Source organism: Ambystoma mexicanum, chromosome 9, assembly GCF_040938575.1.
Source record: "Ambystoma mexicanum isolate Mex_15411 chromosome 9, UKY_AmexF1_1, whole genome shotgun sequence".
Classification (NCBI taxonomy): domain Eukaryota; kingdom Metazoa; phylum Chordata; class Amphibia; order Caudata; family Ambystomatidae; genus Ambystoma; species Ambystoma mexicanum.
The window spans coordinates 1,429,303,241-1,429,328,368 of record NC_090931.1 but is presented as its reverse complement, the minus strand read 5'-3'; the positions used below and the strand labels follow the sequence as shown (position 1 = coordinate 1,429,328,368).

The window sequence follows — 25,128 nt, the reverse complement described above, 5'->3', positions numbered from 1 at the left end:
GAATTACTTCCTGGATTCTGTCAATGCAAGGCTTTCCTGTGGAGGTCCGATATGGCCAAAACAAGAAGAGTCCCCTCGCGCAAGGTCTGGCTGACTTGCATGATTGTGCCAGAGAAAACTGTCTCGAGGACGAAAGTCTAAAAATCAAGGACAACATGGAGGCATACCTTAATTCCCCACACAAAGTCTTTGAAGAGGACAAGTGTGAGGGAATGCCCACTGTCTATGTGGATGGATGCTCTTACCATGTTGACAACAACGGGGAGAAAGAACTGGTGGCCGGCGTAGGGAATGCATGGGTGAATGAGTCCCCAGAACCCTCCGCTGGATACAAACTTGGTCCCCGAAGTAGTCAGGTGGCAGGATTGATGGCTGTGCATCAGGCCATCCTCACTGCTGTCCAGCATCAACTCCACGAACTGGTCATAATCACAGATTTGGATTATGTACGGAACGGGTTCGTGGAGCACCTGGTTAATTGGAAAACCAGAGGCATGTTATGTGCTAACAACAAACCCTTGAAACATGGGAAGTTGATCCAAAACATTGATGATCTGGTCACATCGAATGGGATGACCATCTACTGGAAAAAGATCAAGGGTCATTCCAAAGTAGAGGGACCAGACAAAACTGGAAATGACTTTGCTGATCAGTTGGCCAAGACCGGGGCCAACCAAGGGGATCCAATTGAGATTGAGTCCCTATTGGGGGAAATCCAGGTCACTGCTATCACTAGGTCCCAGACGAATGCTCACAGCGACCTTTCAATTGCACAATGGAGTAAGGAGACCCCTGATGCTGATTTGATTACTGCTCAGAAGGGGGATCCAATTATTGGTAAATTTTACCAGCACCTTGAGGACCCTGAGAACTTTCCCCTGACGGATACCGATTACATTGGGAAAGAGGACCTAAGAGTGTTGATGAAATGTCCAAAAATGTTCCGGATCCAAGACGGTTTGTTGGTAAGGAAATCCAAAGCTGGCACGATCAGTGGGTGGTTCCTACCTCATTCCGAAGCCTGATGTTAAGTCACGCCCATGATGCGGCCACCGCCGGTCATAGGGGGTTTAACACAACATTGGAAATCTTAAGAGAGGTTGCATACTGGCCACACATGGGGCAGGACCTCGACCAATACTTGAAGGGTTGTCTTGTGTGTGCACAATTTCAGCCGACATCCCTCACACACCGGGCGCCTTTACAAAAGAGGGGAATGACACTCCCATGGTCAGATTTACAAATCGACTTTGTAGGCCCTGTGATTCGCTCTGCTAGGGGGAATAAGTACATGTTGACTGTGACATGCTTGTTTACCAAGTGGGCGGAATGTCTCCCAGCCCCAAATTGCAAGGCAGAAACTGCAGCTGCCTTGATGATTAACCACATCTTTTCCCGTTTTGGTCTACCTCAAAGGATTGAGTCAGACAGGGGTAGTCATTTCACCAGTGAAGTAATGACAAAGATGTGGGAGATACTGGGGGTCAAGAGAAAGCTGCATATTGCTTATAGACCAGCTTCTTCTGGGGCAGTGGAACGCTACAACCGGACAATTGTGAGCATCTTAAAGAAGTTTGTGGCAGATTCTGGGCCAAGTTGGGATATCCGATTACCTCTGGTCCTAATGGCTATCAGATCTACCCCTTCATCTGCAACCAAAATGTCACCATTTGAGTTGATGACTGGACGCAAGATGGTGCTTCCCCAGCATTTGCTCTACAGGACCCAAGAGCAGACACTGATAAATGCCTCCACAACTCATGAGTATGTGGAGAATTTAAGGAAACACCTTCAACATGCTTTTGCTTATGCTCAGCGGAATCTAGAAAGATCAGCTGATAGCATGAAGACCCATTATGACCTGAAAACTTCCAGGAAGGAATATCAGGTGGGAGACCGGGTCTATCTATACAACTTCCAAAGAAACCAGGCAAAACAACGAACATTTTTGCCTACATGGAAAGGACCCTTTGAGATCATCGACAAAATCTCCCCTGTGGCCTACAAAATCCACATCCCCAAAGGCGGTTTGGCAGAGGGGGAGGACAAGTGGGTACACATAAACCAGTTGAAATGTTGCCATCCCAGGCACACTCTGCAACAACTGGAGGAATCCTCTGGAATCCTAGCGGGTACTGTCTCAGACTAATTCAGTTCCAACCATAAAACATACCACATCTAGTCTCTAAAATATTGTGATTTGCATGAAACTGTCTCTTAGTTATACTGTTTTTTTTTCAAAATAAAAATGTAATGTTTCGTTATGATGAAATGCATATGCTGCCCCACTATCTCAACAGTGGTGGAAAAACGTCTATGAGTAGGTATTGCCGCTCTTCCTTTGTCGTCCTAGGACAAAGAAAACCTGGAGACGGGCCAAGGAGGACGATCCGGAGACCGGGAGCAGAGACGCAATGGGCCCGGGGTACCGCCCAATATTCCCATCAGGACCGGTGAGGAGAACCGATCGATCAGTACCGGATGGAGGAAAAAGATGCTGAACTGTGCCATCTACCGGAAGAAGATGAGAACTACATCCCAGATCTTGCGGGTCCCATCAGTGAAACCGAATGGCCATCGAAAGAGGGGGGCTTGTGGCATGTATTTACCCATGCATCCGAGCCCTACCTAAAAAACTGTGCAGTATTGAAAACATCATGATGGCCAGAGCTTCCCAGGAAATGCCCAGGGAAGTGCATGAAGAATAGGCTGCCACCCATTTTTGCCGATGTTATGGGCACAGAAGGCACTGCCTAAAACCACCATTGGACTACCCGCACAGTAGTCTGAAACCATTGGGAATGGCAATGCTGATTGCCAAAAGCCACCTAGAATTGTGGGGAATTCATTTCTTAAATCCCAAAAATGGGTGCAGTACCAGTACTCACCACTATCCAAAAGCCGGCGTTTTAAAACCACCAGACTTTTTGGGTGTAAAACTGAATGAACCCAAAACAGGCCAAAGAAAGACTTACTGAGAGGTGGATCCAATGTAAAGTTATATTCTGAAGTGACTTGAAGGTTTATAACAAGACTGGCTGAGCTGTGGATTTCAGCAGTTTAAGTAAATGTGGACTGAAAGACACTAAAAATCTCAATGTTTAAAAGAAATGAGTGACCTACTTTTGAGTGTCACATAGGCTGCAATTGTTTAAATGTCATAGTTGTAAACTTAGAATCAGCATTCTAGCTGCATATGTAAAAATGTTTAGTTTTATTTGAATGCAGAAACTGGGGAACAGAAATGACATGTAGCTAAAAAAAATGGCTTAAGGAACTGAATTTGCCTGGCAACTACCCCCATCAGGAGTGAAACTTGAGTCACAGCTGTGTTCCCAGGCCTATCTGCCTTTTGCTGGCCACACTAAGGATATGCCATCTCTCTGATAATTGAATTAAGGGGAGCCCCCACAGAATACAGGAGCTCTGAACAAAGCCCTGTCCTGACTCAGGCAAATGTTTTATTACAGATGTCGTAAAAAGTGGCTTCCTCCTGAAGGACAGGGGAGGGGCACTGCCTGTGAGAGCAAGCTGGCTTGGCAGAACTGGAAAAACCAGAAATTCAACCTTGTGCTGGAGGGAAACCACACCCCTTTGGGGCCAGAACATAACTTTAAAAAGATGGATTATTCATAGAGTGGACATGTGAAAATTGTATAAATTATACCATAATTCTTGTGATTTTTCTGCCCACGTTTTAAGACGTGGTAGGACCCGGTGGTATGTTCAGGGGGGTTTTAGCGGAAAAGAGGATATTACTCTAAATGTATGCACGTTAGAAATCTGACACTTCATCTATTAATGACCATACTCCTTGCGCACATGTGTGTCAATTTGGGTCAATGTCAGAAATTGCAAAATCCGTTAAAAAGTGAAATATGTGCCATTTCTCAATGCAAGCTCTTAGAAACAGCAGATTTGGGACAGAGTATACCTCATGTGATATGTGACGTGGGTATGTAATTTCAAACAACTGTGTAACTGTGAAATATGTATTTTGATCATATATAGATTTGGGTGCACAGATGACAGGGGAGTTTTTTCAAGAGATCATAAATGGCTGACATCACTCTGACACAACTTAGCTCCCCCAATCAGGGGAGAAATGAAAGCTGGACCAATGACAAGTGAGAGGGGCAAGTTTAGTTATGACCAACACACACACCCACTTGCAGAACATATAAATGGACCACTGAAACTTAGGTAGGGACATTCATTTCCATCTGCAGCGGGACGCTCTGCCGGAAAAATCCCTACTTACCTCCATCAACCTTCAAAGAGCCAACACTTAGACTCCAAGATAAACAGAGACTTCAAATCCCTCAATCTCCAGAATCCAGAAGCAGTGCTGTACCCATAGAGAGAGCAGAGCTGGCCCAGACCGATGTTAGCAGAACCAGAAAGCTGAACCGGAGTCCAGTCCAAAACCTGACCAGATCCGTGACGAGGCATATTTCTAAATATATTGTGAGTACATAGTAGAACTGTTCAGAACCAATCTCTTAGTTAAAATAATATAATTCAATCTATTTAATCTAAGTAGAACTGCCTCCTAACTGTCACCTGTCATTTGCAAAGATGTCACCTGTCATTTCTAGTTGCAAACTGTCACTTGTCACTTTGAACTTTAAAGTTGCAAATCTGAAAAACGACCTTCACAAAATCGCTCATATCTCCGCGACCGTTTGTCTTAGAGACTTGCAGTAACTTTCATCTGGAAGCTGAGATCCCAGGCTTTCCTAGGACCCCAAAACGATAGTGATAGTCCTTGTAGTTCCTCTGTAATAGCGCCCGGCGCATTCGCGAATTTTGCCGCGATTTGCAAATTTCTTCACGTGTAAAAATCTGCTGCTGTTTGCCTTCCATTTGCCAGAAATTTGTTTAACCTGCCAATCATTCCGGAATCATTGCTAGAGTGAGCCTGGACTAATATTAACTAGATACTACTCACCCTGAACCTCTAGAGGGAATTAAAAGCATTTTAGCATACTTTTCACTGAATTGCCATCACATTCAAAGCACTTTTGCCTGTGTTTTCCAAACTCCTATCTGTTTTCTTGAAGCGTGCTGGGGGGGAATTGAACTGAATTATATTGGATTGCATTTCTGAAAACTGTGTGGGTTACTTCCATTTCCTTGCATTGCATAAAGGGGGGGTGAATTGTCCAAGAAAGTGATTACATTGTCTTTTGCTGAAATCTTATCAAGTTATTTTCTGTACTGCATTTCGTTCCACATTGCATCCATTTGAAACCATAAAAGTATTGTTGCTATCTTATCCATCCTATAACCACTCATCATTGATTATAAAGAAGTGTGCTAGTGCCAGACTATCCATTATTGATTACTGATCAGACTAAGTGTGATATCCAATTATTAATTTATTATAAAGTGTGATATATATATCTATTGTTTAAATTATCAAATAAACCTTTTAACTTGCAAAACAGAACTACTTCTTGGCTCAGTGGGGTCAGGAGGATTCCAAGAGAGGGGTGTTATACAGGGGTAGTCATCCAGAACGCATGAACTGGACATAAAGATATATCAATAAGGGTTTTCATCCAGTATTCTAGACTAGGCGCTGACTTAGCTGTAGTGCTGAATTGAATCCTCTTACAAGAGATAGAGCGCAAGAGAAGAGCGAGAGAGAAAGAATAGAGAGAGGACCATCGGTGGGACCGTAGACCGAGAAAATGAAGGAGGATGAGGGGAGATAGGGACAGGGGTAAGATTAAGGAGAGGCGACAGAGAAGAGGGCAAGTGGTAGATCAGATCAGGGAACGGAGTGTTGGCCCATTGAAGGAGCAGTGAGGGTGATGCCCAGGGTATCTGCCAGGCACAAATCATTGGACAGGAACTTATAGTTCTCTGAGGAAGTTCAGATAGAAAAGGCTTTTGCCTTGAGGCCCTCATCAGCGGTCAGATAGCTCTTCGGACAGTAGGGGTTACCGATCTCTAATATCACCCTGCGGTCGAGGGATGAGAGACAGCCAGCCATTAGGCCCACTGCTGAACAAAAAGCCTGGGAGGTGGTTTGTTATTGGGGCCATCTGTGACAACAGGGAGGGAAAGCATAACACTGCATGGACAGGAAAGAGCCTTGAGGCCAGGAGAAAGACCCAGGTGTTAGTGGAGTGAACAGTTAAGTCAAATATTTCGGTTTGCTTGGTTTGTGAGGCATTAGACAATCCAACTAGAGTTTCTGCAAGACACACATTTGATGAGCTGACCAGGTTTACTATCAAGATGGGGCTACTCTATGGTACCTCTTATTCAAAGTATGTAAGAGTTGTCCTCATCTGAGTCTCAGGTGTGGTACCTTTAGAGTTGCGTAAGTGAATTCCAGATCCTGAGGGCGATACATAAAACCTGTTGGGTTACTGAACAGAACAATGATATGAATGGTGAACGCATAAGCACCCAATCAGGATAAAACTGTGCACTGTGCTTAGGGCCTGGTGCTGTGAGCAGGAGATTGCAGTTGTTCATTGAATAAAATACTACATTGTGCAAGTCCAGTTTAGACTACTAGGGAACTCTCTGCCCGTGCAGCGGGATGTTATGCAACAACTCGGACTAGCTGACGTCTGGAGATGAATGCCCAGGATATGCAATGTTCATATCACTCAGCGGTTCACGATGTAGAATCCCAGTTGGATTATGTTTTCAGAGACCAATTGCTTTATAATTTGTTTTGTGAGATGCAGCATCTAGTGGGAGTGATAGCCGACCATTCCCCATTAGAAGTACAATATTGTTGGAGCCGGGCACAACGTATTATTCCATTGTGGAGGCAATGAACTGGATCCCTCCAGGATGCATGGTTATTAATATTATCATTAGTATTGTATTTATTGAGTGCGGAGCTAGCTCCGAGAAGCAACAGCGTGCTTTATAGAGCTATACAACAGTACAGAGGCATAACGGAGCGCTTTTCGGAGGTAAGAACAGTACAGATATACAGCGGAGGGTGGGATACAGAGGGACACAGAGGAGGGGTACAGCTGTAGCTGGTGGAGGGGAGGTGTGGGGCAGGCGGCGTCTAGCAAGTCAGGTGGCACGAGGGGCGATGTGATGGCCTAGGTGTTTAGGAGGAGAGATTCCTTGAAGAGGTGGGTCTTGAGTTCTTTTCTGAATTGTAGGAGTGTGGGGGCGAGTCTGATGCCAACAGGGAGAGGGCTCCATAGTCATGGGGCGTATGCAGAGAATGCTTGTTTTCTGGCCTTTTCCGTTTTGCAGCAGCAGATTTCAAGTATGCGCGTGTCCTGGCTTCTGGTGGTGCGCTGTCCACTGGAGATGCTGAGTTTCTCTGCAAGGTAGCTGGGTGACTTGAGGGTGGTTCAGGGAAGGGTTGCAGGGAGATATTGTTGAATACTCTGAGACTAACGAGAGGACGACTGCGACTAGATCGATGGAATGGGAAGCCTTTAAACCACATGTAAGGGGTTGCTCAGTCTCAAGTCAGGGGGCCGGTTCAGTGTACTTTGAAAGGACTTGAGGGAAAAAATAAGATTATTAGATGGGCATCGGGGACCTCAGTCTGCCCTTGAGAACCTATTAGATCAGCTAGCACAAAAGCATTTGAAAAGGTTAGAGTCCCTGCACTGCTTTGAATATAATTCCTGGAGGGATAAATTACAGGAATTTGGGGATAGGCTAGGGAAGCTACTAGACTGGTTATGATATGATGCGATAGGCTATTTATAACGCGCTTGATACCCAGAGGTTTCTAAGTGCAGACCCGGGGATCAAACCAGTGTTGCTCTGTGTCGTCTTACTTTCAAGGCGAGCGGTTTACCCCTAAGCTATCCTCCCGAGACAACCACAGATGGCGGCATTAGCTTCATTTGTTGTGTATGAACCAAATACTGCCATTACTTTCTGGATCAATAGGTCGTCATATACACTACAAAGCTCTGCTGGCAACTCGTCACAACCGGAAGCTTTAACTCTACTCATTGATCTAATAGCGCCTCATACCTCTTGTTTACTAATTGGTGCATCTGTAGTACCCCTGCCGTCACCGAACCATTTGTTGAGGTTTACAGGAGAGATCGATTGTTCCATTTGTTCACGGGCTACCACTGGCGTCTGAGGGTGTGCATATGGGATTGGCGGTAGTGGTAGAACTCCTGTTAATTGCTATTATAATTGCTATTGTTGTATCCGGATTGGGGCGTCACCTCTTTCGTATTGCCAAAGTCACCTTGAGTGGGACGAGTATGCCCAGATGTGTCTCTCGTGCCCGCTGGGCATAGAAGCCCAAGCTAGACCTCACTGATGATGCCCAGTTAGGCCAGAACATGTTGGGTGTAGCTTGTGGCCTCATGCAGAAGGGTTGTGACCTAGAAGTTTGGACTGGACTGCACCTTTTTGGGGTGAGACCAATCCGATTTTGCATATGGTCTTTCCCTTTTCTGAAATGACTTGGAAGGTGAAGAACGATGGTCTGGAGTGATGACAAAGGTTAAGATTAATTCTAAGCCTTAAAGCCATCACCTCTTTTGTTTTTCTGTAGTCACCCCGAGTGGGAGGAGCATGCCCAGACGTGGGCCACATGCCTGCTGGGTTTAATCACCCAGGCTATACCTCACTGATGATGCCCATTGAGGCTGAAACATGTCTGGAGTTGCTTGTGGTCTCGTGCAGGAGGGATGTGACCAAGCAGGTTGGGCTGGACTCCCTCTTTTGAGGAGGGACCAGGCCCGATTTGCATACAGTCTTCCCGCTTTCTGTAATGGCTTGACAGGCTGAAGACTGGTGGCCTGGAGGGTTGCCCAGAGGATTGGCAGAGGTTAAGATGAATTCTAAACCTTCCAACCATGAACTCTTTTGTTTTGCTTGAGTGTTCCATGAATGTCAGGTGGTGCGTGTGACTGAAAGGTGGCGGGTGGACCGGTGGGTGTTACCTTGTGTATTAGGCCCTGTTAAACCTGAAGAAGTGAATGACCCAGGTGAACCTGAGTGGAGGCTCCAGCGTGCGGACTCCAGCTAACGACAAGAAACTGGGCGCGACAGACTGTGCCCGCCTTGACAGGCAATGCACACATCGCTCCACGTACTCACCAGGATGCTCTGCAGCACGTTGAGCAGGTCGTTAAGCTCTGTCAGGTGGTTCATGTCCTGAAAAGCAGCCACAAGTATGGTGGGCACGATGGCGCAGGAGCGGGTGAAGAGCACCCGGTAGAAGCGAGACCACTTCAGCTTTAGAAAACCCTGGTGAAGCGGAAAGAGAGTCACACATTAAAAAACATAGTAAAACATGACTTCAAAACCCAGTAAACACTACCCTATGGACTCCAATTAAATGGGGACTAACACCGCCACCATCAATGGTAATCCAGTGGTAATACCGCCAAACCATGCAGCAGTGATGGTATTACAGTTTGGTGGAATCTCTGTGGATTCACCATCGAGTTACCACCAAACTTGTAATGATCCTTTCTGATTGTTTGCTAGAGTAATGGGGACATGGGAGACCTCGACAGACTTGGCCACATGCCATCAGGGCAGAATTATGTCAGGAGTGCTGTGTCAGCAATTCAGAGGTATCCATTTCTCGCATGTCAGATGTCAGAGGATAATTTAGAGGCATGGGGGAAGGAAGGGGAAAGGAGAAGAGAAGAGAAGAGAGGAGAGGAGAGGAGAGAAGAAAGGGGAGGGAGAAGGAAGAGGAAAGGAGAAGAGAGGAGATGGGAGAAGGAAGGGGAAAGGAGAAGAGAGGGTTGGGGTAGAATGAAGAGGAAAACAGAAGAGAAGAGGGGAGAGAAGGAAAGGGAAAAGAGAAGAGAAGAGAGGAGAGGGGAGAAGGAAGAGGAAAGTAGAAGAGAAGGGAGAGGAGAAGGAAGGAGAAAGGAAAAGAGAAGAGGGTGGGGAGAAGGATGGGAAAGGAGAAGAGAGGGGAGGGGAGAAGGAGGGGAAAGGAGAAGAGAGGGGAGGGGAGAAGGAAGAGGAAAAGAGAAGCGAAGAGAGAGGAGAAGGAAGGGGAAATTCGAAGACGAGAGGGGGAAGGGAGATAAGGAAGGGGAAAGAAGAGAAGAGAGGGGAGGGTAGAAGCAAAGGGAAAGGAGAAGAGAGGAGAAGGAAGGGAAAGGAGAAGAGCAGAGAGGGGAGGGTAGAAGGAAGAGGAAAGGAGAAGCAAGGGAGAGGCGAAGGAAGGGGAAAGGAGAAGAGAGGGTCAGGGTAGAAGGAAGAGGAAAGCAGAAGAGAGGAGAGGGGAGAACGAAGGGTAGGGAGAGGGAAGAGGAATGGAGAAGAGAAGGGAGAGGAGAAGAAAGGGGAAAGGAGAAGAAAAGAGAGGAGAGGGGAGAAGTAAGAGGAAAGGAGAAGAGAAGAGGGGAGGGGAGAAGGAAGGGGAAATTAGAAGAGGGGAGGGGGAAGGGAGGTAGGGAAGGGGAAAGGAGAAGAAAAGACAGGGAGAAGGAAGAGGAAATGAGAGAAGAGAGGGAATGCGAGAAGCAAAGGGAAAGGAGAAGAGAGGATAGGGGAGAAGGAAGAGAAAGGAGAAGAGAAGAGGGGGAGAAGGAAGGGAAAAGGAGAAGAGAGGAGAGGGGAGAAGGAAGGGGAGGGAGAAGGAAGAGGAAAGGAGAAGAGAAGGGAGGGGAGAAGGAAGGGGAAAGGAAAAGAGAAGAGGGTAGAGGAGAAGGAAAGGGAAAGGAGAAGAGAGGGGACGGGAGAAGGAAGGGGAAGGAGAAGCGAAGAGAGGATGGGGAGAAGGAAGAGGAAAGGAGACGAGAAGGGAAGAGAGGGGAGGGGAGAAGGAAGGGGAAATCAAAAGAGGAGACAGGGAAAGAAGATAAGGAAGGGGAAAGGAGAGAAGAGGGGGGAAGCAAAGGGAAAGGAGAAGAGAGGAGAAGGGAGAAGGAAGGGAAAGGAGAAGAGAAGGGAGGGGAGGGTAGAAGGAAGAGGAAATGAGAAGCGAGGGAGAGGAGAAGGAAGGGGAAAGGGGAATAGAGGAGAAGGGGGAAAGAGAAGAAAGGGGAGAAGTAAGAGGAAAGAAGAAGAGAAGAGAGGGGAGGGGAGAAGGAGAAGAGAAGAGAGGGGAAGGGGAAAGGAGAAGAGAAGGGTAAAGGAGAAGAGAAGAGAGTGAATGGGAAGATAGGGGAAGGACGTGGAGGGCAAGAGAGGGAGAGGAAGGGAGGAGAGGGGGTGAGGGAAGGAAGGAAGGGAGGAAAGGAAGGAAAGAAGGAAGGGAGTAAAGAAGGAAGGGAGGGAGGGAAGGAAGAAGGGAGGAAGGAAGGAAGGAAGGAAGGAAGGAAGGAAGGAAGGAAGGAAGGAAGGAAGGAAGGAAGGAAGGAAGGAAGGAAGGAAGGAAGGAAGGAAGGAAGGAAGGAAGGAAGGAAAGAAAGAAAAAGGGAAGAATGGAAGGAAGGAAGGACTTCAATTAAATCCTGCTTTATTCGTTAGATTCTTGGAATTCTAATTATGTCTTTCTTATTTTAAATTGAAAACTATAAGTCCCAGAGTCCAAATAAAATAAAATAACTGGATGACTTTCTCATGAATGGAAAGCGTACACTTCACAGCTCACACACTCATAGCTGTACACTTGAGTAAAGCAACGCTACCTATATCAAAAAGCAAAGTCAAAACCGGGACTGAATGTCCTATTCACACGTGACCTGGTTTAATTGTCCTACTCACACATTGCATGAGATGACTAACTCTAAAGCCACCGATCTTAAAATGCATAAGCCCAGATTTTCAGTATCGCCAATGGGTGTCGCTGTTGTTGCATATTAGCCACCATCTTTATTTCATGTGTCTTTGTTTTGCATTTGAATGTGTACTTAGTGTAGGCAAGAGCACTTTGCAAGAAGTAGGGTGCACAGAATAGTACACTACTCCTATATAGGGCCTAAAAGTATAAACGGCCCTCACCTTGGAACCATATTCCTTAACACAAAAAAAGTTCAGTTTATCATACTATTCAAATTAAAAGTGAGCTGCCAAAGAACCCCACTGTCTCCTGCATCCCACTCTTTCCCTAGTCCGCACACGTTAATGTTAATGTTAAAGGTATTTGTACCGTACAACGTCACTGGCTGAACTAAATAGGAGGGTGTGAAAAAAGGGAGTGATTGGGGGTTTAGTAGGGTGCTGTGGGAATAGGAAAGTGAGAGTTGTTGATGTCCTGTTGGCTGCTTCTGTTCGGCTTGCACCGTTCGCTAAGCTTAAGTGCGGTTTTCAGGTCGGTGCAACTTCCCATGTGCTGTTGTGCCGGGTTATGTGTTGTTGGTCTGTTGCAATGTGGTGAAGTACGCGCGGGTTGCTGTGCAGAGAAGTGGTTGTGTGAGTTTCTGTATGAGAAATGTAAGCAGAAAGTTAAGGTTTTAGAGTTGGGTTAGCAGGTTTTCCTTACCTCTTTGTCTTTGTGTTCCTGCGCTCAACATCTGTTATTATCCTGTGTTATTGGGATTGCTGTCTGGCCGCCTAGTTGGTAGGGATGTTGAGGAGTGGCATGTGTACTTGGCTGATGTAGGCGTGTTTCCCCCACCCTGTGTTGGCAAACTATAGGTTAGAGGCTTCTTTACCCTCCCTGGCCATCCTGTTTGGGAACCTTACCTAGCTAAGCTTCCTCTGAGGACTAGTGGTATGTGGGCACCCTCTGGTTAGGAAGATGTAGTAGGGGTCGTGGGTTCTTCCCTGGGATTCTTGTTTCCCACTGGGTCTATGCTTCCTAGTCATTTCCTACTGCTTCTCAAATGGTAGGCAATAAAAAAAGGCCTGGGTTTCACAAATTAGTAGACAATGACAGACACAACTAGGTTTGAGAATTTCTAGATAGTGGGAGAAAGGCCTAGGTTTTACAAAATGGTAGACAGTGAGAACATTTGCAATTCTATCTAGATGTGACACCTTCAAAACTTTACAATTCTATCAAGATGTGACGTATGCTAAACTTCACAATTCTATCAAGATGTGACACATGTCAAACTTCACAATTCCATCTAGATGTGGTACATGCTAAACTTCACAATTCCTTATAGATGTGGCACATGCTAAACTTCACAATTCCTTCTAGATGTGGTGTATGCTAAACTTCACAATTCTATCTAGATGTGACACATGCCAAACCTCACAAATCCATCTAGATGTGGTGCATGCTAAACTTCACAATTCCTTCTAGATGTGGTGTATGCTAAACTTCACAATTCTATCTAGATGTGGTACATGCTAAACTTCACAATTCTATCTAGATGTGGTGCATGTCAAACTTCACAATTCTATCTAGATGTGGTGCATGCTCAACTTCACAATTCCATCTAGATGTGGTACATGCTAAACTTCACAATTCTATCTAGATGTGGTACATGCTAAACTTCACAATTATATCTAGATGTGGCACATGCTAAACTTCACAATTCCTTCTAGATGTGGTGCCTGCTAAACTTCACAATTCTATCTAGATGTGGTACATGCTAAACTTCACAATTCTATCTAGTTGTGACGCCTGCTAAACTTCACAAATCCATCTAGATGCGATACATGCTAAACTTCACAATTCTATCTAGTTGTGACACATGTCAAACTTCACAATTCCATCTAGATGTGGTACATGCTAAACTTCACAATTCTATCAAGATGTGACACCTGCTAAACCTCACAAATCCATCTAGATGTGGTACACGCTAAACTTCAGAATTCCATCTAGATGTGGTACATGCTAAACTTCACAATTCCTTATAGATGTGGCACATGCTAAACTTCACAATTCCTTATAGATGTGGTACATGCTAAACTTCACAATTCCTTATAGATGTGGCACCTGCTAAACCTCACAAATCCATCTAGATGTGGCACATGCTAAACTTCACAATTCCTTATAGATGTGGTACATGCTAAACTTCACAATTCCTTATAGATGTGGCACCTGCTAAACCTCACAAATCCATCTAGATGTGGCACATGCTAAACTTCACAATTCCTTCTAGATGTGGCACATGCTAAACTTCACAATTCCTTATAGATGTGACACATGCTAAACTTCACAATTCCATCTAGATGTGGCACATGCTAAACTTCACAATTCTATCTAGATGTGGTGTATGCTAAACTTCACAATTCCATCTAGATGTGGCACATGCTAAACTTCACAATTCTATCTAGATGTGGTGTATGCTAAACTTCACAATTCCATCTAGATGTGGCACATGCTAAACTTCACAATTCCTTATAGATGTGGCACATGCTAAACTTCACAATTCCTTATAGATGTGGCACCTGCTAAACCTCACAAATCCATCTAGATGTGGCACATGCTAAACTTCACAATTCCTTCTAGATGTGGCACATGCTAAACTTTACAATTCCTTATAGATGTGACACATGCTAAACTTCACAATTCCATCTAGATGTGGCACATGCTAAACTTCACAATTCTATCTAGATGTGGTGTATGCTAAACTTCACAATTCCATCTAGATGTGGCACATGCTAAACTTCACAATTCTATCTAGATGTGGTGTATGCTAAACTTCACAATTCCTTATAGATGTGGCACATGCTAAACTTCACAATTCCTTCTAGATGTGGTGTATGCTAAACTTCACAATTCTATCTAGATGTGACACCTGCTAAACCTCACAAATCCATCTAGATGTGGCACATGCTAAACTTCACAATTCTATCTAGATGTGACACATGCCAAACCTCACAAATCCATCTAGATGTGGTACATGCTAAACTTGACCATTCCTTCTAGATGTGGTGTATGCTAAACTTCACAATTCTATCTAGATGTGACACCTGCTAAACTTCACAATTCCATCTAGATGTGGCACATGCTAAACTTCACAATTCTATCTAGATGTGGTGTATGCTAAACTTCACAATTCCTTATAGATGTGGCACATGCTAAACTTCACAATTCCTTCTAGATGTGGTGTATGCTAAACTTCACAATTCCTTATAGATGTGGCACATGCTAAACTTCACAATTCTATCTAGATGTGGTGTATGCTAAACTTCACAATTCCATCTAGATGTGGCACATGCTAAACTTCACAATTCTATCTAGATGTGGTGTATGCTAAACTTCACAATTCCTTATAGATGTGGCACATGCTAAACTTCACAATTCCTTATAGATGTGGCACCTGCTAAACCTCACAAATCCATCTAGATGTGGCACATGCTAAACTTCACAATTCCTTATAGATGTGGTACATGCTAAACTTCACAATTCCTTATAGATGTGGCACCTGCTAAACCTCACAAATCCATCTAGATGTGGCACATGCTAAACTTCACAATTCCTTCTAGATGTGGCACATGCTAAACTTCACAATTCCTTATAGATGTGACACATGCTAAACTTCACAATTCCATCTAGATGTGGCACATGCTAAACTTCACAATTCTATCTAGATGTGGTGTATGCTAAACTTCACAATTCCATCTAGATGTGGCACATGCTAAACTTCACAATTCTATCTAGATGTGGTGTATGCTAAACTTCACAATTCCTTATAGATGTGGCACATGCTAAACTTCACAATTCCTTATAGATGTGGCACCTGCTAAACCTCACAAATCCATCTAGATGTGGCACATGCTAAACTTCACAATTCCTTCTAGATGTGGCACATGCTAAACTTCACAATTCCTTATAGATGTGACACATGCTAAACTTCACAATTCCATCTAGATGTGGCACATGCTAAACTTCACAATTCTATCTAGATGTGGTGTATGCTAAACTTCACAATTCCATCTAGATGTGGCACATGCTAAACTTCACAATTCTATCTAGATGTGGTGTATGCTAAACTTCACAATTCCTTATAGATGTGGCACATGCTAAACTTCACAATTCCTTCTAGATGTGGCACATGCTAAACTTCACAATTCTATCTAGATGTGACACCTGCTAAACCTCACAAATCCATCTAGATGTGGCACATGCTAAACTTCACAATTCTATCTAGATGTGACACATGCCAAACCTCACAAATCCATCTAGATGTGGTACATGCTAAACTTGACCATTCCTTCTAGATGTGGTGTATGCTAAACTTCACAATTCTATCTAGATGTGACACCTGCTAAACTTCACAATTCCATCTAGATGTGGCACATGCTAAACTTCACAATTCTATCTAGATGTGGTGTATGCTAAACTTCACAATTCCTTATAGATGTGGCACATGCTAAACTTCACAATTCCTTCTAGATGTGGTGTATGCTAAACTTCACAATTCCTTATAGATGTGGCACATGCTAAACTTCACAATTCTATCTAGATGTGGTGTATGCTAAACTTCACAATTCCATCTAGATGTGGCACATGCTAAACTTCACAATTCTATCTAGATGTGGTGTATGCTAAACTTCACAATTCCTTATAGATGTGGCACATGCTAAACTTCACAATTCTATCTAGATGTGGTGTATGCTAAACTTCACAATTCCATCTAGATGTGGCACATGCTAAACTTCACAATTCTATCTAGATGTGGTGCATGCTAAACTTCACAATTCCTTATAGATGTGGCACATGCCAAACCTCACAAATCCATCTAGATGTGACACCTGCTAAACTTCACAATTCCATCTAGATGTGGCACATGCTAAACTTCACAATTCCTTATAGATGTGACACCTGCTAAACTTCACAATTCCATCTAGATGTGGCACATGCTAAACTTCACAATTCCTTATAGATGTGGCACATGCTAAACTTCACAATTCCTTCTAGATGTGGTGTATGCTAAACTTCACAATTCCTTATAGATGTGGCACATGCTAAACTTCACAATTCTATCTAGATGTGGTGTATGCTAAACTTCACAATTCCATCTAGATGTGGCACATGCTAAACTTCACAATTCCTTCTAGATGTGGTGTATGCTAAACTTCACAATTCCTTATAGATGTGGCACATGCTAAACTTCACAATTCTATCTAGATGTGGTGTATGCTAAACTTCACAATTCCTTATAGATGTGGCACATGCTAAACTTCACAATTCCTTCTAGATGTGGTGTATGCTAATCTTCACAATTCCTTATAGATGTGGCATATGCTAAACTTCACAATTCTATCTAGATGTGGTGTATGCTAAACTTCACAATTCCTTATAGATGTGGCACATGCTAAACTTCACAATTCCTTCTAGATGTGGTGTATGCTAAACTTCACAATTCCTTATAGATGTGGCACATGCTAAACTTCACAATTCTATCTAGATGTGGTGTATGCTAAACTTCACAATTCCTTATAGATGTGGCACATGCTAAACTTCACAATTCCTTCTAGATGTGGTGTATGCTAAACTTCACAATTCCTTATAGATGTGGCACATGCTAAACTTCACAATTCTATCTAGATGTGGTGTATGCTAAACTTCACAATTCCATCTAGATGTGGCACATGCTAAACTTCACAATTCTATCTAGATGTGGTGTATGCTAAACTTCACAATTCCTTATAGATGTGGCACCTGCCAAACCTCACAAATCCATCTAGATGTGGTGCATGCTAAACTTCACAATTCCTTATAGATGTGGCACCTGCCAAACCTCACAAATCCATCTAGATGTGGTGCATGCTAAACTTCAAAATTCCTTATAGATGTGGCACATGCCAAACCTCACAATTCTATCTAGATGTGACACCTGCTAAACTTCACAATTCCATCTAGATGTGGCACATGCTAAACTTCACAATTCCTTATAGATGTGACACCTGCTAAACTTCACAATTCCATCTAGATGTGGCACATGCTAAATTCACAATTCCTTATAGATGTGACACCTGCTAAACTTCACAATTCCATCTAGATGTGGCACATGCTAAACTTCACAATTCTATCTAGATGTGGTGTATGCTAAACTTCACAATTCCTTCTAGATGTGGTGTATGCTAAACTTCACAATTCTATCTAGATGTGACACCTGCTAAACTTCACAATTCCATCTAGATGTGGCACATGCTAAACTTCACAATTCTATCTAGATGTGGTGTATGCTAAACTTCACAATTCTATCTAGATGTGGTACATGCTAAACTTCACAATTCCATCTAGATGTGGTGTATGCTAAACTTCACAATTCTATCTAGATGTGGTGTATGCTAAACTTCACAATTCTATCTAGATGTGACACCTGCTAAACTTCACAATTCCATCTAGATGTGGCACATGCTAAACTTCACAATTCTATCTAGATGTGGTGTATGCTAAACTTCACAATTCCATCTAGATGTGGTGTATGCTAAACTTCACAATTCCTTATAGATGTGGCACATGCTAAACTTCACAATTCTATCTAGATGTGACACCTGCTAAACTTCACAATTCCATCTAGATGTGGCACATGCTAAACTTCACAATTCTATCTAGATGTGGTGTATGCTAAACTTCACAATTCTATCTAGATGTGGTGTATGCTAAACTTCACAATTCTATCTAGATGTGGTGTATGCTAAACTTCACAATTCTATCTAGATGTGGTGTATGCTAAACTTCACAATTCTATCTAGATGTGGTGTATGCTAAACTTCACAATTCTATCTAGATTTATCACCTGCTAATTTTCACAAATCCATCTAGATGTGGTACATGCTAAACTTCACAATTCCATCTAGATTTATCACCTGCTAATTTTCACAAATCCATCTAGATGTGGTGCATGCTTCTCTTCACAATTCTGTCTAGATGTGGTGCATGCTTAACTTAACTTCCTAATTCTGTCTAGATGTGGTGCATGCTTAACTTCCCAATTCTGTCTAGATGTGGTGCATGCTTAACTTCCTTATTCTGTCTAGATGTGGTGCATGCTTAACTTCCTAATTCTGTCTAGATGTGGTGCATGCTTAACTTCCTAATTCTGTCTAGATGTGGTGCATGCTTAACTTCCTAATTCTGTCTAGATGTGGTACATGCTAAACTTCACAATTCCTTCTAGATGTGACACCTGCTAAACTTTGCAATTATATTATGTGATAGAAAAGAGACTCTTACATTCACTGCCCTAACTACTAACCTAAAACACCAAAAGTGAAAAGCACCCCAACAGAAAAAATATATGGTCATGGGCGACCCTGAAAACAAAGGTTCATACAACTTCCTTGCTATCCCATTTCTGGGCACCTCCCCTTATCCTTATTACCCACGATGACATCCAATTAAAACACACAACTTAATTAATCAAGGAATTTCCTAAAGTAAATAACAGGCAATTTTCTTAAAGAAGCGTCGACCGGTTTCTGCGACAGTTATTAGTTGCATTCTTCAGGACACTGAACTCCATCCTCTAGCGGGACTTTAACTTCTATCCGCAAGCAACATGTAAGGAAATGGTCTACCTACACTACCCCCTCAGCTAAGCCATATTAGAGTATAGTCATTATTTGGGTCATTATCTTGCGTTCGTGGGTATTTGCCTTTCATTTTATTCTCCCTTATTTCTATCCCTACCAGGTTCAAAAACCCCAGGTCTTGATTAGATTTTGATACAGGTGATATTAACAGTCTGCCTGTTTGGGGTTTGTAACTGTGATCTGGAACGTGAACACAGATCTCTGTAACAAGTGCTTAACCCAGGGGAGCACAATGTGTATCGCTGGACGGCCGAAGGTTGTACACATGTCCCATCGAGTGGGCCGAACACTCCATGGTAATGAGCAGGTTGGTAGGGTCATTGGTATGCCAATTTGAGATACATTTTGTTTTAAATGAGTTTAAATGTGTATTGTTCATTACTTGTGTACTGTAACACGTGATGCATAGCTTTTTAATGGCATTACCACTTCTACCTATTTGTACTATGGGACTGAAATTCTGTTTTTGAATAGAAGTGAAACTGTACATGCATCTTGATACAAAGACCAAACCTGACATGACAGACTTAGTGACTGGCTGAGTTTAGGCCATTTAACACTTAATTGTTAAGCTCATGTGACTTGGAGGGCCATAAATAATGTCCTGAAGGGCCACATGTTGTGCACCACTGGCTTAACCCATCAAGCTATCCTCTTAACCATTAGGACACTATGCATTTCAACTTTCGTTGTCAGCCCGCAGTCTGTGGTTTGTAATATGTGCAAACAGCGACATCTAGTGACAGAACTGAAAATCTTGCCCATGTAATTTTGACGCTGACACGAATTAGATCAGTGTGGTCCATTTACTGCCTGAGCTCACAAGTCATTCCCAAATGTGAGTAGCACATCCGGTTTGGACGTGGCATTCTGACGAACGTAGCATTGCTTCCCTCATCCTGAACACTAATAAATGTAGTGTTTAGGATGGCAGTGTATTTGGGCAACATACAGCGTTGCTAGGTGCCTGCACCCTGCTGGCCACAGGCAACAGGACACGTCAAAAGGACCAGTTTGGCCAAGGTGCCAAAATGGCTGCTGTCCAAAAGTGCTGCGGTGTATTGTCCTGCTCCGGAAACGTGGGTTGATAAACATCCCTCACCGAAGCAAACGGATGCAAATGGCTCGAATTTGAAAGTGGGTGTGAATAGAAGGCATGGGTTAGTGAAGGAGTGTGGAGTACGAGCAGAACAGGTGTCAGAACAGGCGTTTGCGACATTGCCACTCTATCTCTCCCACACGAACAGAATGGATGAAGATGAGATGTCTTTACTGTTCTCTGCAAGTAATTTTAGTTTGAGCTGTCTGGCCAGAAGCCTGAGCAACAAAGCACCTCATCTAGAATATTATGGCTAGCAGAAACGTAAACAATTATTTGAAAAGGCAAATTTAGAATGCATTAGAATACACTGGCAAACAAATGGCTAACAGAAAGGCAAATAATGATTGGCAAAGCCGAGTGCAACCTCACATCCCCCAATAAGCTTCGTGTCATGACTAAACGACAGCAATAACGTTCAAGCCAGTACACGTGATAACAATGACTTAAGTATCTAACACAAAAAAGGCACACACACTTCAAAGCAGGGGAAAACAATCACTGTTCTGTCAAGCCTTGGACATGTGGGACTCCTTCTATTACATTGGGCCTCATTACACGGAAGGTGGTAATGGTTAACGGTCACCGTTAATGGTAACGGTGACCGTTAACCATTACCGCCTTACTACGAGGTCCCTTAGCGGGTTGGTGCTTTAACGCCTGCTTTTTGCAGGCGTTAAAAACCAACCCGCTAAGGGACCTTGTGCTAATTACGGCACCGCAAAATTGCGGTGCCGTAATTAGCACCTTCCCCATTCCCATTATGCCCTATGGGGCAAAAATGGGGAAGGGCAGTGGTGGAAGGGGGAATTACCGCCCCGCCAACCTTGGAATGGGGCGGTAATTCCCCTTTCCACCAAGGCGGTGCCGGTATTTTACCGGCATGGACCAAGGTGCTAATAGCACCTTGGTCCATGTGCTAATACCGCCATCCGTGTAATGAGGCCCATTGATAGCAGAGGGCACCAATTGCTTCTAAGGGACCCGCTATGAGTTTGACGGTATAAGTGGTGCTAATACCGCCGAAGTGAATGACCATTACTGCGAGTGGCAATGGTAATGCACTGCCTGATTATGGGTGCTTGTTACTCCCCATTCTGAAGTCCAAAAGTGGCAGTATTACTACATAGGCTAATACCTCTAGCGCCATTGCCGCCGTAGAAAGTGGCAGCAATACCGCCACTCAAACAAAACACAAGGTTTTCTTACTACCCATGGATGGCAGTTGGAAAACAGGCAGTATCAGTATTTCTGCCTACTTGTACCACTACCGCCAAACTCATGGTGAGAACCAAAGGCACACAAAGAATGTTCACCTTTTAGTAAAGCACAAAAAATAGGGGAATAATGACACCTCACTAAGGCGAATGTGTATTCATAAATCCCCCCCACCCCCCACTACTATCCGTACTAATCATTAGTGTTTGCTCAGTGCGGATAAAACGCCAACTATGCGATAAAAACATAACATGTACTGTTATGGAAAGGTCACACACTGACTACAAGAGCACAAAGACAGATTCAGCGTGGCATGGGCAAGGTTCCGGATTATCCCCTGTTCTAAGCATTGTAATAAAATGGCGTTAGCCAGGGCCTACAATGAGGGTACCAGGATGTTACCCCCCTCTCCAACCCTTGGAACGGAGGGTTACGCCATTAGCACCCCGGGATACCAAAGCAGTAACCCGGGGTGTTACAAAAAATAAGGATTTTCATCAGTTGACCAGGACGCACGTTTACTAAAATGGCCGCTATGGTCATGGGAGGTGTGGGCAGTGCATTCTCGCAGGTGGCATTCTGTCACATGATTGGAGAAAATAAAACAGTCCTTCGATTGGGCTACATGGTCGGACAAAGGAAACTGCTGCACAGTCCTGGCTTGAGAAAAATAAAAGCTAAGGAAATGCATTGAAAGACGGTTGACGCTTACCTCCATGACAAACTGTCCAGCATAGGTACCGGTCATGGTTGAACTTTGACCCGCAGCTAGGATTCCAACCGCCCAGATGTAGAGGGCAACCGGGCCAAAAACGCACCCGAGGATAACACCCTGCAGTGGGGGATAGAAGCGAGAACAACATTAGCTGGGGTTGGTTGGTAGTGGCTGAAAGACCCGCAAGCTGAACCAAAGAGAAAGGGATTTGCCAATTGGCTTATTTATGACTTCTGGGGCTGTATTGACATGAGTGACGGGTAATTGTTCACTTTTCCTTTCTTGTTCCTTTCCAGACCCTCCTGGACCTCTATCAGATTTGGGATGTCCGCACTTGCGGTCCAAATAATTCATAGAAACCAGGTATGCCTAGTTCGGCTGCGTGCGTGTAGAGGGATTCACTTTTAAATTAGTTAGTGTTGGTGGCATTGAATTGAGCAAAAGCCTTTGTGTTTTTAATTCTAGTACACATTAAGTTCTCAAAGTGGGGGATCTGAATACAGTAAAGGTAGGCTGCCATTGAGAATTCATTACGTCGTTCCTTTAACGTTACAAACATTAGTTAACTGCGGCCGACACTTTTCTTATCAAAATGCACCTTTCTTAATGTAATCAACTGCATTTGCATAGTCACGGGATACTAACTGCACGATTGAGCATGATTTTTGGTTACCTTGGTTCTGCTGTCACCCATTAGGCTCGATCATACGGTCAATCACTAAGAATAATGATATAATGGTGGAGTCACCCTTTCAATAGAGTTGTATCATGTAAGGCAGACTATGTTCATTTTTATCTTGTGATAATGGATTTAATTGTTCTTTCGATATGTGTCTGTATCTTTTTCTGTCTCCCTGCCATGTAACGTTACATGTGATATAGGTATTCTTTGCAATTTTGTAATTTTGTTGACCTTAACTCATGAATAGCAAATCTGTTATATTGTAATATTGTCAACCTATCTATTTGGTCCACCTTGCGTTTCCTCCCTCACCCTTATGCCCCGAATTATTTTTGTTTCTGGTGCATTCAACCGCATTGTACTTTTTCTTTTATTTATGTGTTATGGATATCAAACTATTGTGATATTTGTTAGGTGTTTATCAGCCTGGAAGAAGACCTTGTGGTCGAAACACGTGTCAGCTGTTTTCATCTCCATTACATTTGTATTCACCTCAAATCCTTGTTTGTGTCGCAGTGTGGTTGTGCACCTGTTGTAAATCGAATCAAATAGAAGAAGTGATCCAGAAGAATAGCAGCTGAAAATGATACAATAGATGGATCAGTGCTATGAGAATGTGTCCCCAGCAGAGTGTGAGCACAAGAGTGTGACCAGAAGAGTGTCACCAGCAGAGTGTGAAGAAATGAACCACAGAGAGACAAGAGACCCCAGAGACAGAAGGAGGCAGAGTGAAGAGACATGCAACAGAGAGAGATGACATAACCAACAGACTGAGATTACCTGAGCAAGATACAGAGAAGCAGTGACCTGAGGGGTGAGGTGGCCAACAGTGAAAAGAGGTGATATGATATCCTATGATAAGTTATTTATAACGCGCCTAATACCCAGAGGTTTCTACGCACGGACCCGGGGATCGAACCTGTGTTGCTCTGTGTGGACTTGCTTCCAAGGCGAGCACGTTGCCCCTGAGCTATCCTCCCGAGACAAGGTGCCCAGAGAGTAGTGAGACTAGATAGAAGACGTGAGCAAGTGAGAGAAGCAGCAATCAACAGAGAGTGCACAGGTGACCACAGGTGTGAACACAGGTGAGAAGCGAGAAGACGGGCCAACAGAGAGAAGAGGTCACTAGAGAGAAGAGGTTCACCGCAGTGAGAGAAGCAGAGGGATACCGCACAAAGGGGAATTCAAAGTGACGTGGAGGCCTACAGAGAGAAAACAGGGAACCATCAGATAGAAGACTAGGACCATGTAGGAAAGGGGTAGCCAGCAGAGACAAAAGAGGTGCCCACAAGCGAGAGAACAGGTAACCAGAGCGGGGACTGTAGAGAGAAGCTGTGACCTGCAGAAATAAGAGATGACCTTCAGAGAAAAGAGATGAGTACTAAGGAGAGATGTCCAGAGAGAAGAGGTGACCAGCAACGGGAAAAGGTGAACAGAGATTGGAGAGGACCTCTAAAGATATGTGGTGATAAGCCCAAAAAAGAAATGAACAACAGAGAGAAGAGATGACCAGCACAGAGAAAAGGGGAATAACAGAGGTGGGAGGTGACTGCAGAGGAATGAAGTGACCCACAGTCAGAAAATGGGACAAGCAAAAGGAAGATGGCCAGATAATGAAAGTGGCCAGAGCGAACGTGTGACCAGCAGAGTGGGGAATAGTTACCAACAAGGAGAAGTGGTGACCAGCAGAGAAACGAGGTGCCCTGTAGAGAGAAGAGATGAACTTCAGAGAGATGAGAGGGAAGCGATTACCAGAGGGAAGACGTGACCAGCACAGAAAAGAGACGCAAAGGAGCAAGAAGATGTGAACAGGCCCAAAAGGCCACCACAGATCCCAGGTGATCGCAGAAAGACTCTGCGATGGATAGATAATAGGGGATCACAGAGAATGAGTGACCAGCAGAGAGAAGAAGAGACGAGTGCAGGAAAAACAGAATCTGGGAAAACAAAGGTCACCAACAGAGTCAATATATTTCCTACTGTGAGGTAGGTGGCCTGGAGTAAGAGAAAAGGGGACCTGCAAGAAGAGAAGAGACCACCAAAGTGACCATCTGAGAGAGGAGATGATCTCCAGATCTCCAAGAGATC

At 43.9% G+C, this 25,128-nt stretch overlaps 1 protein-coding gene across 1 annotated transcript in view; it reads right to left on the bottom strand.

Moving 5' to 3' along the window:
- Positions 1-25,128, bottom strand: part of SLC11A1 (solute carrier family 11 member 1) — a 209,686-nt gene that overhangs the window by 29,249 nt on the left and 155,309 nt on the right. Inside the window, exons 11-12 of the mRNA XM_069616837.1 lie at positions 22,356-22,475; positions 9,070-9,219 (exon numbers count right to left, since the gene is read on the bottom strand). Coding sequence (XP_069472938.1) covers positions 9,070-9,219; positions 22,356-22,475 — 270 coding nt within the window. The remainder of the gene's footprint in view (positions 1-9,069; positions 9,220-22,355; positions 22,476-25,128) is intronic.